The 16,165-nt window shown below is 34.1% G+C and overlaps 1 protein-coding gene across 1 annotated transcript in view; it reads left to right on the forward strand.

Annotated features, from left to right (window-relative positions):
* Window positions 1-16,165, forward strand: part of CCDC178 (coiled-coil domain containing 178) — a 477,035-nt gene that overhangs the window by 124,306 nt on the left and 336,564 nt on the right. Inside the window, exons 10-11 of the mRNA XM_032245388.1 lie at window positions 1,187-1,329; window positions 13,412-13,565. Coding sequence (XP_032101279.1) covers window positions 1,187-1,329; window positions 13,412-13,565 — 297 coding nt within the window. The remainder of the gene's footprint in view (window positions 1-1,186; window positions 1,330-13,411; window positions 13,566-16,165) is intronic.

Consider the following 16,165-nt stretch of genomic DNA (forward strand, 5'->3'; position numbering starts at 1 on the left):
TGGAGAGTAATTTGGCAACCAACATTTATCAAACTTGTTAAAATATATGCTAATACCTTATGAGTCAGCAAATCCTGTTTTAACAGTACATTTGAAGAAAATATTTAAGAACATGCAGTATAACTATAGATTGTGCAATTTCCTTATATTGTTCTTCATCACAGTACTGTTGTTTATGTGTCCCTCATACATGTGTTGTGCATGCCAAACTGTGCATAATGTTCATATAATTACACACAGTTTGACATGAACAACATATGTATGAGGGACACATAAACAGTATGTGATGAGGTAAATTTATAATGAGTTAAATCATGAGTAAGTGTGATATAAGGGAATATTAAGTAAAAATAATGTGATATAGCAATATACAAAGAGACAGAAAGAAGAGATGGAGACAGGAACATTAGTATGATGTTTGTTAATAAAAAGTAAAAACTGAATATTTTGAAGTATTACACTAAGATATTATGTTGGTGCATACTTTTTTTTTTTTTGAGACAGTCTCCCACTTTCACCCAGGCTGGATGGAGTGCAGTGGCCTGATCTAGGCTCACTGCAACCTCTGCCTCCTGGGTTCAAATGATTTTCCTGCCTCAGACTCCTGAGTAGCTGGAATTACAGGCATGCACCACCACACTGGCTAATTTTTGTATTTTTAGTAGAGATGGGGTTTCACCATGTTGGTCAGGCTGGTCTCAAACTCCTGACCTCGTGATCCACCCGCCTTGGCCTCCCAAAGTGCTGGGATTACAGGCGTGAGCCACTGTGCCTGGCCTGGTGCATACTTTTAATGGCAAAAAGTGCAATTATTTTGCACCAACCACAGAATAATTGTATTCTTGGTGGAGTGGAGTACAGGTGACTTTGTTTGCCAGTGTTCATTTTTTTTCTGATTTTTTAAAATAATAAAGTATTACTTGAGGAATAAAAATAATTTTTTATGAGGGAAGAGACGATTTTTCTCTGGACATGTTAACTTAGAGATTGAAATTATTTTCTTCAGTAACATTTATACATTCCCAGCATAAATGCCTGTCAGGACTGAAATTCCACTTTCCAAACAATAGGCTAAATGTGGGAAGAAAATGTTTCTAAAAACTTTTAATTCAAATCAATACTACACTGTTATTATTTTAAATTAACCATTAAGTGCACATATAAGCAAAAATATTTTTATTTCTAGGTAAATGACCTACACAGAAAAATTAATGAAGAACTCGAAGAAGTTTTAGAAGTGTGTGAAAATGTCAGATTGAAGGCTCGGCAAGCTAAAGAAGAAAGGGATAAAGATATTGACCAGGATGAAAAAAGCATAGAGGCCTACAAGTAAGAATTTTTCACAAATGCCGATTATAGCACTTAGAAATTAAGGGACCAGGGGAGTGATAGCAGGGGGTGGGGGATGGGTGGGGGATAACAGGAGAAATACTTGATGTAGATGATGGGGGATGGATGCAGCAAACCACCATACATGTAAACCTATGTAACAAACCTGCATGATCTGCACATATAAAAAGTGAATTGGAGGCAATGAAGTAAAGAGAGCTTGATCCCAGAGAGGAGAGAGATAAGGTGACAGGTAGAGGGTAAAAAGACCAAAAAAATAGGAATGTATATTTCTATATAGAAAATTTAGATAAAGAGAAAATTAAAAGTTTAAATTATTCATACCTGCATTATCACTGTTTATATGTAGATTAAAAGATATATATTTTCTGATATTCTTTCAGTTTCTTTTGTATAATTTCTTTATGTTTCTGTGTGGTGTAATACAAATTTTCTTTATTCAAATCGATGAATGTTTTAGTATAAAATAATTTATAATCATTATGGGAGTTAGAGTCAAATAAATAAAAGCAAAATCAACACAATTTACACAAAATTCTACAATCTAGATAATATTCATTTGTTAAGGTGTTTACATTTCCTCACATCCAATGTATATTTCAACATATACGTAAATATTATCTATTTAGTTGATTAATAAATCTCTTTTATAACTCACTTGATTAGTTATATTTGATCAGTTAGATGTTTTCTAGTTTTCATCATGATTTCTTCTTTGACCCATGAGTTATTAAGAAATACGTATTTTAAAAATTTCTATGTTGGACTCTAATTAATTTTTATTATTGCTTTCCTGTTGAATGGTATTTTGGTAAGGGAAATTTATATACTTTCAAACCATGAAAATCATTTAGTCTTAATTTTTTGGCATGTTTCCTTGCATAATTGAGAATAACATTTATTCTTTATTTGTTGAGTGTACTGTTGTTACTGTTTCATTAGATCAAGTTTACTAAGCGTGGAGGTTAATCTTTATACCAGAACATTAACATTATCTAGGTGTTCATTCAAAATCTAGAAAATCAGTCTCAACACAGACCTATTAAATGAGAATCTGCACTTTTAAAAGATCCCAAGGTGATGTTTGAGAAGCATTGCTCTACTTATTAATTTTTTCGTTTTACTTTTTCTGTCAAGTATTGAGAAAGGTCTAAAATTGCCCACTATGGTGGTATATCCATCTACATAATTATTTTTAATGTATCAGTTTTCTCTTAATGAGGCTATATTCTCAGTTGCATGTAAATTTAAAGTTGTTGTATCTTACTGGGATACCAGCTAAACTTTTGTATCATTGTGAATAGACCTTCTTTGACTCTTGGAACATTTTTGTCTTAAACTCAATTAAGGTATCAATATAGTTGTACTAGCTTTCTTTTGATTAACATTTTCAATTAATTAAATTTCAATACATTTGAGTTGTTATATTTCAGATATATCTGTTGTAAACCCCGTGTCCATACATTTTATTCTCAGGTTGAAAATATTTTAAAGTTGGACTATTAAGTGCATTCAGGAATCACTAATATATTTGGATATAAACTACCACATAGCTTACTGTTTGCCCCATTTGTTGAACTTTATTTTACTTCTTGTCTTTTTTCATGTTGATTATTGTTATAATTTTATCATTTCTTGAGTTTGATTATTATAATTTTATTTCTATTCTTTTAGTAGGAAATCCCATTAATTACCACATGCAAACTTACATTGTCAGACTCTAAAAAAACAAATGATACTGTTATCCTGCTGGACAATAAAAGGAACTAAGAAAAATTTTACTCTAGTTATTACATTTCCTCTGAATTAAATATTTATTACTGTTGCTGAATATTTCATTGTATAACTGATAAGTATATTATTGTTGTTTTAAACAAAGTTATTTTTTAAATTTACCCACAAAATAACTATTTTTATGTATGTTAGGCTTTTCATCTATAAGTACTTTGTGGCTGAAGTAGATCCTTTAGCATAATCTTTAGTGAAGTTTTGCTGATGATAAACTTTCTGAATTTTTGTTTGAAGGATATTTTCTTTTTCAATAGAATTTGTCATTCTTAGTTGACTTTCATATATTAAATACATTTCACAATCTATTAATTTTCATTTTTGCCTTTAAGATGGAAGCTGACCGTTTGACTTTCAGTTTTATGCATCTAATCTATATAGTTTTTCTGTTGTCTGTTTTGCCTGTTTTTAAGACCATCTCTTTGTTATGAATTTAATCAATTTTATTTTTCAAGATACTCTAGGTGTTAATTTTTATTTATTCCATTGGGATCTGTTAGTCTTCGTTTCTGTGTATTGGATTTTTCATTAATCCTGAGCATTCTCAGTCATAATCTTTTCAAACATTTCCTTGGTCCCATTTTCTGTTTTTTCTTGTACTCAAATTAAACATATGTTAGATTTTCTTATTGTGTACTCTATGTTTCTTAATCATTTTCTCATATTTTCTGTTTTCAAGCCTTCTGAAGAACTTCTGGTTTATTATCTATTTAAATAATTTTCTTTTGTTCTGAGTTTAATATGAAGATCATGTGACTGCACCTTGCAGACCACCGACTACAAGAAATGCAATTGACAAAAGGTCTCTGTTGTTAGCAGCATCTGACATGGATTCCAATGATCTCAGCTTCTCCTTCCTGATATTCATGTTACTGACAAAGCCAGTCTCCCAGAAGATGGGATCTTTCCTTGTTTGGAGTCACAATACCAATTCACAAAACCCAAAGTGAGTGTTAAGCAGTGCAAACCATGGAATTGAGAAGTAGTAACACAACTCACACATCAACTTTTTCACTAGTGAAGAGTGAGGGGGGTGAAAATACAGGATTTCTTTACTGAAGAGGTTGAATATTAAAAGCAAGGGGAGGAAATATTCATGTGTTTTCCAGAAATAGGTAGTAAACTGCCCCGAGCCAGAGTGCTGCTTCATTTTTGTCCTCCTATGTCTTCTTCCAGTTGTGTCATAGGGATTGCCAATGGTCATGGTGCTGCTGGGAGTGTCATTTAACATGGAAATGAGATTATAATGAAGACTGAGTTCGTCTTGAAGTCCTCATTTGGTCAGCTATCTTGGTTTAAACCTGTCTCGGCTGGTCTGGTTACAGAGGGAATTTTTTTTTTTTTATCACAGGTGTTCTGTTTCTTAAAGATAGGCAGAGTTAGGGCAGGGAAGAAATTCAGCTGTCACATAGCTGGGTAACAAATTCCCCTTTTCTGTATAGTATTCACTCCCAATTCTTGAAAGGTGCTGAGGGGTGAACGTCTGTCTTCTACAACTTCCTCAATCTGAAGTTGGGCGTTGATATTGTTACAGGAAAGGGGTCCTGATCCAGACCCCAAGAGAGGGTTCTTGGATCTCATGCAAGAAAGAATTCAGGGTGAGTCTGCAGTGCAAAGCAAAAGAAAGTTTATTAAGAGAGGTAAAGTGGTGAAAGGACAGCTACTCCATAGACAGAGTAGGATGTTTCTGAAAGTAAGAGGAGGAACGTGTCCACCCTAGGTACAATGCTTGTATATGTGGGGAGATGTGCTCTGCTACGAGGGTTTGTGATAAAGGATTAATTTGCTTAATTACTATATTTTGCAAGAATTGATATTATTATTATTAAAGCAAAATTAGGAATGCCTTTGTTTGCCAGATATCGGATATCTGGACATTTCCAGATCTTGGTCTGTTTAGTAGTAAAACATTATTAGTTTGTTTTCTTAATTGTAAACATCTAGAGGCTAGGAATGCCTAACTTTCTGAGAAAGCAGCCTAGCAAGGCCCAGCCTCATTTTCCTAGCCCTCAGTCAAAATGGTGTCACTCTGGCTTGAACACCTTTGAAAACATAAGGCCTGTTAGAGGAGTGAAATTTTCCACTAGCTAGTCTTAGGTAAGTATGGTTATCTCCTGAGTATAAGCCTACCTGTTTATATCCCTGTATTACCTCGATTTGTTTATACATAAAAAAGACCAAACAGTTTAAGAGTGAAGAACAAGAGAAGTTGAATGGCAGCTAAAGGGCCTAGGAAGGGTAAAGACTGGGTGAGTTTAGGGCTGGCCTGTTTTATAATTTTCATATTCCCTGAGGGTCTGTGCTCTTTTGGTTAAATTGGTACAACCACTTGGCCTAGTTGTAGATGGTTTTAATGTCTTTTTGTTGTTGTTAACTTGACTGACTTACACAAGAACAACAGGAAGAGCTGTTGTGCTTGGGTAAGTATACCCCTAGGTGTCTTAACCTCCTAATGGAGATTTTCTCCAGTCCCCCAAAAATGACCCCTTAACTTTCCAGACTCTATATCATCCTCCTCATAGGGGAGAAGCCAAGGCCACTTTGTCCTTGGGGCTTCAATAAGGAGGAGAAGAAGGAGGAGGAAGAGGGGAGGAAGTATTTCTTGGAAGAGGGCAAATTTAAGCTCCTCTGGTGCAAGAAAGTTGTCATGAAAGAGGTTTTCACAGACGTAAGAGAAAAATCACTATGAGGAGTAAATAAAAACAGAGAACACTCACACACAAAAGACTTACTGGCAGGTCATTTCTTGATCCTACAGTCAAAAGTGTCAGCCCTTAGGTTCCCCTATCACATTTGCAAAGACTCTTAAGAGAGTCTCTACTCAGAATAAAACTACTGATCTCTCCTTTGCTCTTTCAAGGACTCCAGCAGGGACCTCTACTGAGCACAGGACCATGACCTACTGCCTGTCATCCCTGTGCACAACCCTGATTTGGGGTGAATGCCCCCATCATACTTAGCTCTGGGGTTTCTTTCCAGTATAGCTATATAACCCTTTGCCTGCCTGCTTATGACCTCACAACAATACATTACCTTTTCCAAAGCTGATCCCTGGTACCCAGAGTCAGGACTAATGTGTACCCTTTGCTAGCAGATGCTGTTGTAACCCCTTACATGCTAGTTACTGGGTCCCCGAGCATGTAAAAAAGCTTCTCAAATAAGGAAGTGGACTATCTAATTCAGATGCTATGTCACCAGTTTTGTTACAGAGAAAGCTAATCTTCAGCAGATGGGGTCCTTCCCTGTTTGGTGCCATGAAGCCAATACATGAAACCAAAAGTAAGTGTCAAGCAGTGCAGAACATGGAATTGATAAGTGGGAGCAAGGCTCACAAATCAACTTCTCTACTAGTGAGGGGTGAAGGGAGTAAAATATAGGATTTCTCTAATGAAGAGGTTGAACATTAAAATCAAAAGGAGGAATGTTTATGTCTTTTCTGGAAATGGGAAGTAAACTTCCCAGAACTCAAGTGCTGCCTTCCTTTTTGTCCTTTTATGGTGTCTTCCAGTTGTTTCTTGAGGTTTGTGAACTGTCATGGTGCTGGTGATAGGGTTATTTAGCATGAAAATGACATTACAATAAAGCTTGAGGTCTTTTTGAAGTTGTTCAGTACAATTGACCATCTTGGTTCTAACTAGTCTCAGCCGGCCCAATTACAAAGGGAACTTTTCATCTAGGCATCCTGTTTCTTAAAAGATAAGCAGAGTTAGGGAAAGGTCAAAATTTAGCTATGTCATCTAGGCATTATACTGGGGAACAATAACACTTTTGTAAAATCCCCTCCTGTTGAATTTGCACTATACTCAGTTGCTTCTAATAAACAGGATAAAGCAAAAGTAATAGAACTTAATTTTATGGTCAGCTTGCAAAATTTGTGACTTTTGTCTTGCTAGCATTATCTTTCTTGCCATCTTGCTTACTTGCTCTGATGAATCAAGCTGCCATATGTTGAGATGCTCTATGTAGAGGTCTACAGAGTAGGGATAAAACATAAGCCTTTATCCAACCACCCTTGAGAATCAGCCTGTTAACAACCAGCAATGTGAGAGCAGAAGTATTTGGAGTGTGTTAGAAAACAGGTTCTTCCCAGTCAAGCCTTCAAGATATTGCAGCATGATAAAAGACCCAGAGCTGGAGAACTTAGGGTGTCACAGAACTTGTGAGAAAATAAATATTAATCAATTTTGCAACTAAGTTTTGTTACACATTTTATGCAGCAACAGATAACCAATGCAACCTCCTGATGCTATACTTCAAAATCCATCACTGCTTTTTTTGCCATGGAAATACAATGCACTCTTCCTAGCTGATGACTGATTGCCTCAGGTATACTAAGGCAGGCATACTTCTGGGAAAAATAAGATTCTCTGTGGCCAACTTTGAGGATTCCCAGTGGCTTCTTCACATAGTCCATGAACTGCATAGCAATCTAGAATACTTCAAGCTTTCCTTCCTCTCTCATTTACTCTGGGGCAGACTTAAACTGAAGACTGGCAGTGTTCCCTGACTGCTGCTCTTCCCAATTTCTTTTTTCACAAGCATTTCCCCTAAAAATATCTTTGAAATTGTAATGCTTTCTTGATGTCTGCTTCTCAAAAGATGCAGACTAATACATTAATTTACCATTAAAACTATCTTCTTTTAATCTTCTTTCATATTTTTTTAATTCTTTTTTTTTTTTTGGTAAAAAAATAGACTTTATGTTTTAGGGCAGTTTTGAGCTCACAGTAAAATTGGGTGGAAAGTTTAGAAAGCTCCCTTATATCTCTACTCCTCACTCCCCATACTGTTTGCATCCCATACCACACATCCCACATCCAAGTGGTGCACTTGTTACAACAACGAACCTACATTGACACATCATTATCACCCAAAGACCATAGTTTACAATAGAGATCAGTCATGATGTTGTACATTCTATGGGTTTGCCAAATGTATAACGACATGAATACACAAATATAATATTTTCTAATAGTTTCACTGCACTAAAATCCTTTTTGCTCTACTTATTCCTTGCTTCTCCTACCTAATTCCTGGTGATTCCTGACCTTTTCATTGTCTTCACAGTTATGCCTTTTTAAGAATGTGATATAGTTGACATCATACAGGATTTAGCTTTTTCAGATTGGCTTCTTTCACTTAGTAAAATGCATTACATTTTCTCCTTGTTTTTCTATGGCTTAATAGTTTATTTCTTTATAAACTTTAAAGATTAACATATAGAAAATGTATATATGGGGTACATAGTGATGTTTTAATACTCATAATATATACAGTGATTAGATCAGGGTAATTGGCATATCTATTATCACAAACATTTATTGTTTCTCATATTGGGAACATTCCAAATCCTTCTAACCATTTGAAGGTATATATTATTGTTAACTATAGCCATTCTGCATTGGTACAGAACACTAGAACTTATTCCTTCTATCTAGCTGTAATTACGTTTCCTTTGAAAAATCTCTTTCTATCCCCCCGTTCCCCTACACTTTGCAACCTTCAATATCCTCTGTTTTACTTTTTACTTCTTTGAGATCAACTAATTTTTAGCTTCCATACATGCGTGAGAACAGTCAACATTTAACTTTCTGTTACTGTCTTATTTCACTAACATAATATTCTCCAGTTCCATCCATGTTGCTGTGAATGACAATATTTCATTATTTTTTTAATGGATGAATAGTATTACATTGTGTGTATATATCCCACATTTTATTTATTCAGTCATCTGGACGCCTAGGTTGATTCCATATATTGGCTGTTGTGAATAGCATAGTTATAAACATGGGCATGCATATGACTCTTTATAATCCTTTGGGTATATGCCCAGTAATGGGATTTCTGGGTCAAATGGTATTTCTAGTTCAGGATCCTTGAGGAATCCCCATACTGTCTTCCACAATGGTTGAACTAATTTACACTCCTACCAACAGTGTAAAAGTGTTCCTATTTCTTCACGTCCTCTCTAGCATCTGTTGTTGCCTGACTTTTTAATGATCACCATTCTAACTAGCATGAGATGGTATCTCATTGCGGTTTTGATTTGCATTTGTCTAATGACCAGTAATGATGAGCTATTTTTCATATGTTTTTTGGCTACATAAATATCTTCTTTTGAGAACTGTCTGTTTATATCCTTTGCCCAATTTTGACAGATTGTTTTTTTCTTGTTTTTTTCTTGTAAATTTGTTTAAGTTCTTTGTAGATTTTGGATATTAACCCTTTGTCAGATGGATAGATTGCAAAAATGTTCTCCCATTCTGTAGGTTGCCTGTTCAGGCTGATGATAGTTTATTTTGCTGTGTAGAAGCTCTTCAGTTTAATTAGATCTTATTTGTCTATTTTGGCTTTTGTTGCCATTGCTTTTATATATTTTACTTCTTTTTCTTGTCTCCTATTCCTAGCTAAATACTTTATTAATTGTTGAATAAACGGGCTAATGATGAAAATCTTTTTCTGTCTCAAATGGGAAGCAGTTCAATATTTCACCATTAATTATTATAATAGAAGTAGGTTTTCTGCATATACTATTTACTATATTAATTAAATTTTCCTTTTATTCCTAGTCGGCCTGAATAGAATTCATAAACGAGTTTTAAATATTATTATCTGTTACATTTATTAAGATGATTGTACTTTTTTTATTTTGTTAATGTGGCAAATTAAATTAATTTTCAAATGTTAGAGAAACATGGTAGTTTTAGAATAAATCCACTTGTTCATACTGTGTTTTCTTTTGGATAGATCTGTGATTCAATTTGCTGATCTTTGTTTAGGATAATTTTATTTATAATCATAAAAGCTAATGTCATGTAATTTTCTCATTTCATATTTTGTTATAATGCTTATAATTGCTTAGCTAAGTGTCTTTCTTGATATTTTTTCTGAAGTAATATATATGTGACCTGTGCCTGGATTTGTGCATGTGTTTAGGGAAGGGGAACTGTTTAATTACAGATTGATTGCTTTAACAAATATATTGTATTCATATTTTCTGTGTGTTATATCAGTCTTGATAAGTATGCAGGTCTGTGACATCTAATATTTTGCTTTTTCAATATTTATTCATAAATAATTATAGACTCATAGGAGTTTAGACTTAGAGTCCTGTGTACCCTTCCCCAACTTCTTCCAATGGGAATATTTTGTATTGTATATGCTGTTCTTGTTGTCAGTATTAAAACCAGGAAATTGAGACAAGCCTAATTATTTCATGATTTTTTAACATGCTTTCATGTATGTGTTTGTGTGTTTATTGTTCTATGCCATTTTGTCTCATATAGATTTGGCAACTATCACCACAATCAGAATACAGACTAGTTTCATTCCTCATGCTACCCCTTTTGTTAACACTTAGTGTCCATTCTCTGTTTCCTGACAACCCCTGTTATTTTCTCCATCCTGTCTTACTATTTAAAGAGTGCTATGTAAATGAAATCCTATAACATTTAACTTTTGATTTGAGCTTTTCTTTAAGCATAATGAACTTGAGATCAATCTGTGTCTTTGAAGGTATTAAGAGTTTATTCCTTTTTTGTTACTGAATGGGACTCCATTGTATGGATGTACCAGAGCTTTTCAAAACATCTGCCCTTTGAGGGACATTTAGTTGGTTTCCAGTTATTTGCTACGGTGAATGAAGTTGCCATGGATATTCATGTAGACATCTTTCTGTGAACATAATTTTTTCATTTTCTGGGATAAATATCAAAGAGTGTGATTTCTGGGATGTATGTTAAGTGTAAATTTAATTTGATAAAAAACTGCCAAACTGGTCTTCCAGAATGACTGTACCACTTTATCTGAATGCCAGCAATGTATGAGAGATCCAGTTTCTCTACAAGAGAATGCTATTTAAAAAAATAATAATTTCTGCCTGGACTAGTAGGTTTGTAGTGATATCTCATTATGGTTTTAATTTGCATTTCCCTAGTGACAAATTGTGATGTACATCTTTTTATGTGCTTAATTGTTATTGCATTCTCTCTTTCATACCATGTCTGGTCAAGTATTTTGCCATTTTCCCATTGTAATGTTTGTTTTCTTATAGTTGTGTGTAGAAAATTCTTTAATTTTGAAAATACAAGGTTTTTAATCAGATATGTAATATGCAAATATATTCTATGTTTTAGTAAAATCTTGTCTTTTTGTCTTTGAGGGTGTTTTATAATGCAGAAGTTCTTAATTTTTCTAAAATTCTACGTATCACTTTTCTTCTTTTATTCATCATGTGCTTGGTGTCATACACAAAAAATCTTTCCCTAATCCTATCACGACAAATATTTTTGCTAAAAATATTATAGGTTTACAATTTATATTTAGTTATATAAACCATTTTTAGTTACATTGTGTGTAAAATGTGAGATTTAGCTTGAGCTTCACTTTTTTGCCTATGAATATGTAATTGTTTCATCACCATATGTTACATTGCTTTCATAAAATTGATTTTGTAACTTTGTCAAAAATCAGTTTGACATTTTTGTGTAGCTCTATTCTGGGTCCTCTATGACCATTCTATTGATCCGTTTATCTATCCCTCTGCCAAAATCACACTTTCTTGATTGCAGAGTTTGCATAGTAATTTTTAACAAAAGGTAGAGTGATTCTTCCCATTTTATTCTAAATTATTCTGATTTATCTAATGTAACAATGATAAAATTTATATTAGCAGTAGAGACAAGCATAGTATAAACTCCTTCTCTGGAAAATTCTCAAAAGGCTGAGGAATTAGTGGCATCAACTTCATCAAGAAATGGTAATAAATGAACCACTAAAATAATAACTCCCAAATTGCATGACAGTGGGCAATTCTCTGCCACTCAGGCAAAAGTCTATAGTGTATTCTCTGAGCTAAAGGCAAAGGAAGCTTAACCAAACTTATACATTTTGAATGCTGAGTCTACCTAACTCTTATTGCCTAACTGCCTTCTAGGATTCTGCCAGGTAATCCTATACTCTGCAGACATGGAAGTGTAAAGAATCTTGTTTTTGCCTATTTATTTGTTCTTTTAATTTTCATTTCTATAGTGAGATTGTAGATTTCAGTTTCATTTGACTATACTGCTGGAATCAGGGTTGGTGCATAAGAATCGGGACCAATTTATTAAGCACAGCATATATTTATTGGTGATTGGCACTCATGTTCTTGTGAATTTCCTGTTCATATTCTCTGCACTTTTGTCTATTGAATAATTTTTCTATTACATATTGACTTATATGAGTTTCTTACATGGAAATCTCTTATGTGGGTTTCAAATAAATCTCCTAGTCTACTATTTTGTTTAAGGTGTCTTTAAAAAGTTCCAATTATCTGTATTATTTGCTGATGTTTTATGAAAATGGTAATTTTATCATTTTCTCACTGTGATTTTTTGCTACATTAAACAACCATAACTGTATGTAAAGATAATTTTATATTTGGAATATGATTTCTACCTACTAGATTAGATAAGGGACTGTGGAGGATCATATAGGAACTAATAACTCTTTATTACTGATTTTTAAAAAGCCCCATGTTTTCCTAAGCTACAATTTCCTTTATCTCTAAGGCTGTGAAAGCTATAACTGCTTGGTCTTTTCACTTCTGCCTCCTCTTCTTTTCTTTTTTCATTTTTTTCTTTTTTACCTTTCCATTCCTGTATTACCTAACTTCTGAATTAAAAGTACTTAAATATCTTACCTGTAATCAAATTCAAAGACAGTTTATTTGAAAGCACTTATAATCGATTTCTCTCTCAATTATGTTTTCCCTTGGAAACAGTACTATTGATGACTTTTTTTCCTACTATTTACTTTATATCTAAGGAGTAGTTTTTTAGGAATTGTCAAGTTACTTTGGGATGGATTTCCATTTATTCATACTGTTAAGTCAAAGCTAATTTAAGTATAATTTATTTACTTATTTATTTAATTTTTTTGAGACAGGGTCTCACTCTGTCACCCAGGCTGGAGTACAGTGGATCCATCACAGTTCACTACAGCCTCAACCTCCTGGACTCAATGAATCCTCCCACCTAAGGCTCCTGAGTAGATGGGACTACAGGCATGTGCCACCATGGCCTGTTAATTTTTTATTTTTGAAAAGACTTTGTCTCTCCATGTTGCCCAGGCTGGTCTTGAACTCCTGGACTCAAGCAATCTGCCACCTTGGCCTCCCAAAATGCTGGGATTGAAGGCATGAACCACCAAGCCTGGCCTAAGTATAATTTAAAATATAATTTTTCTTTTAATGTAATTAAAATAAACTGTGTTGTTTTTTTTTTTCCCCTAGGAGAGAGATAGATCGACTTAATGAACTATTTGGTCATTACTCTTCATCAGTGATAAGTGTTAATATTGATGTTGAGAAGAAGGAAGAGGAAGTGACTGAAGTAATAAGGGAAACAAAGTCATCAACAAATGAATTAAATTCTCTATCAAAAAAGGTGAGTTTTTTATATTTAAAAATAAATACTGATTTTAGTTTTGAGTTATAAATAATAAAGCTTTCTCATTGTCAATAATTAAATAGCAATTGGCCAATTTTCTCTATTTAGCCAATTTGCCTATATTAGTTTTCTATTGCTGCCTAACAAATTACCACAAATTTAACAGCTTGAGAGAGCACCCATTTATTATCTCAACCTTTCCCTAAGTCAGAAATCTGGGCACAGCATGGCTCATGCGGCTACTCTGTCCCAGGTCTGGCAAGACTAAAATCAGGGTGTTAATAGCCTGGCACTTCTGTCTGGAGAGGCCATTATAACACTGTTTTTAGGCTTCTTCAGTTTTTGTTTTAATTTACCCATAATAATTGTATATTTTTATAGGGGGTCTAATGATATTTTGATACCTGTATACAATGTGCAATGATCAAATTAGGGTAACATTCAGCATTTCTTTGTGTTGGTAACCTTCAAAGGCTTCCTCTTTAGAGGGTTTTGAAAATCCTCATTGAAAATATAGAATGAATTTTTGTTAACTGTAGTCACTCTGCAGTGCTAAAGAACACTAAAACTTACTTCCCTTAGTAAGCTGTAATTTTTTATCTCCTATCCAAGGTCTCTCTCTGTCCCCAACCCTTACCGTTTCTAGTCTCTAGTTATCACTACTCTACTGTCTGCTTCTGTGAGAGCAACCTGTTTAGCTTCCATTTATGAATGAGAACATATGGTATTCATCTTTGTGCTAGGCTTATTTCACTTGATGTAATACCATCCTGTTTCATCCATGTTGCTGCAAATAACAGGAATTCATTCCTTTTTATTGCTGAATAGTATTCCATCAAGTATCACATTTTCTTATCTACTCATCCATTGATGGATACAGGTTGATTTCATATCGTAGGTTTTGTGAATAGCACTGCAATAAATATGAAGGTACAGGTATCTTTTTGAAATACTGATTCCTTTTCCTTTGGATATATAATCAGCAGTGGGATTGTTGGATCATATGTAATTCTTTTTTTAGTGTTTTTTTTTTTTTTTTTGAGGAATCTCCATAATGCTGTGATTTCCACTCCATAGTGTCTGTATTCATTTATAGTCCCACCAACAATGTTTAAGAGTTCCTTTCTCTGCCTCTTCAACAGAATTTATTATTTTTTGTCTTTTTGATAGTACCCATTCTAACTGAGGTGTTCAGTTTTGATATGATTTAATTCTTATGATTTGAGAACTGAAGCCTTTGTTTCCTTGGCACCTGTCAGCCTGAGATCATACTCAGTTGTTAGAGGCTGCCTGCATTCCCTAGCTGTTGGTTCCCTTCATCTCTGAAATCAGCAGTATGCTCCTGCTTGGAAATACCTGACCTTTCATTATAACTCATCCTTCCTGTAGACGAAGCTTTCTTTTTCTGCCATATCTCATTCACTGTTGTAAAAGAAAATAGATAAAATAAATAATAATATAATAAAAGGAAATAATATATGAATTTTATGCCAATTTGCGTTCCTACCTAAAGACATTATTCTCTATTATAAGACTTTTAAAATTGTATCTCATTATGGTTTGTTGTTAGTTATTAATGAAACTGAGCACATTTTAATGACTTTTGGGGGGTGACTTGTATTTCCTTTTCTGTGAAAACCTGTTCATGATGTTCCTCCTATATACTGAGTGTCATCTCACTGATGGATGCTAAATATTTTCTGGTTACAAATGTTAAAAATTTATCCAATCTTTTTTCCTTTCTTTATGGTAACTTCTGATGAAGAGACATTTCAGTTTAATGTGTATGAGATATAAATACATTCCTTTGTGCTTTTTCCTTTTCTGAGCTTGATTAATAAATTTTCTCACCCCTGAGATTATACAAATATTTTCTAATATTTCATTCTCAATGTTTCAGAATTCTGCTTTTCATATTTATGTGATAGTTTTAGATGAAACTATATTTAGAATGTTCAAAATGGAGGGTTATTTTTCTCATTCTGCCTTCTCTTTACAAATTTGGAAGGAAAAAGCTATTTCTATAATTTTTAGAATGCATATTTCACTTGCCAGATGTAATGCATAATTAATATGAAATTAATGTATGGGCATAATGTGAAGTGAGGTTCCAGTTGCATTTTTTTATAGTATAGAAAACAAATTATTACAATAATTTACTGATGGACTTTCATTATATATTTATAATTAATGCTATCTCTGTCACATACTAGGTCTCTATGTTGGTGCATCTTTTTCCATTCACTTTTTGCTTTGATCTATTTGACTATCATCATCCGAATGCTCCACTTCTGCATCATTAAAATTCCATAATGGGGCCGGGCACGGTGGCTCACGCCTGTAATCCCAGCACTTTGGGAGGCCGAGGTGGGTGGATCACGAGGTCAAGAGATCAAGACCATCCTGGTCAACATGGTGAAACCCCGTCTCTACTAAAAATACAAAAAATTAGCTGGGCATGGTGGCGCGTGCCTGTAATCCCAGCTACTCAGGAGGCTGAGGCAGGAGAATTGCCTGAACCCAGGAGGCGGAGGTTGCGGTGAGCCGAGATTGCGCCATTGCACTCCAGCCTGGGTAAGAAGAGCGAAACTCCGACT

This window comes from Sapajus apella, unplaced genomic scaffold (genome assembly GCF_009761245.1).
Source record: "Sapajus apella isolate SASKATOON/1434 unplaced genomic scaffold, GSC_monkey_1.0 scaffold57, whole genome shotgun sequence".
Lineage (NCBI taxonomy): Eukaryota > Metazoa > Chordata > Mammalia > Primates > Cebidae > Sapajus > Sapajus apella.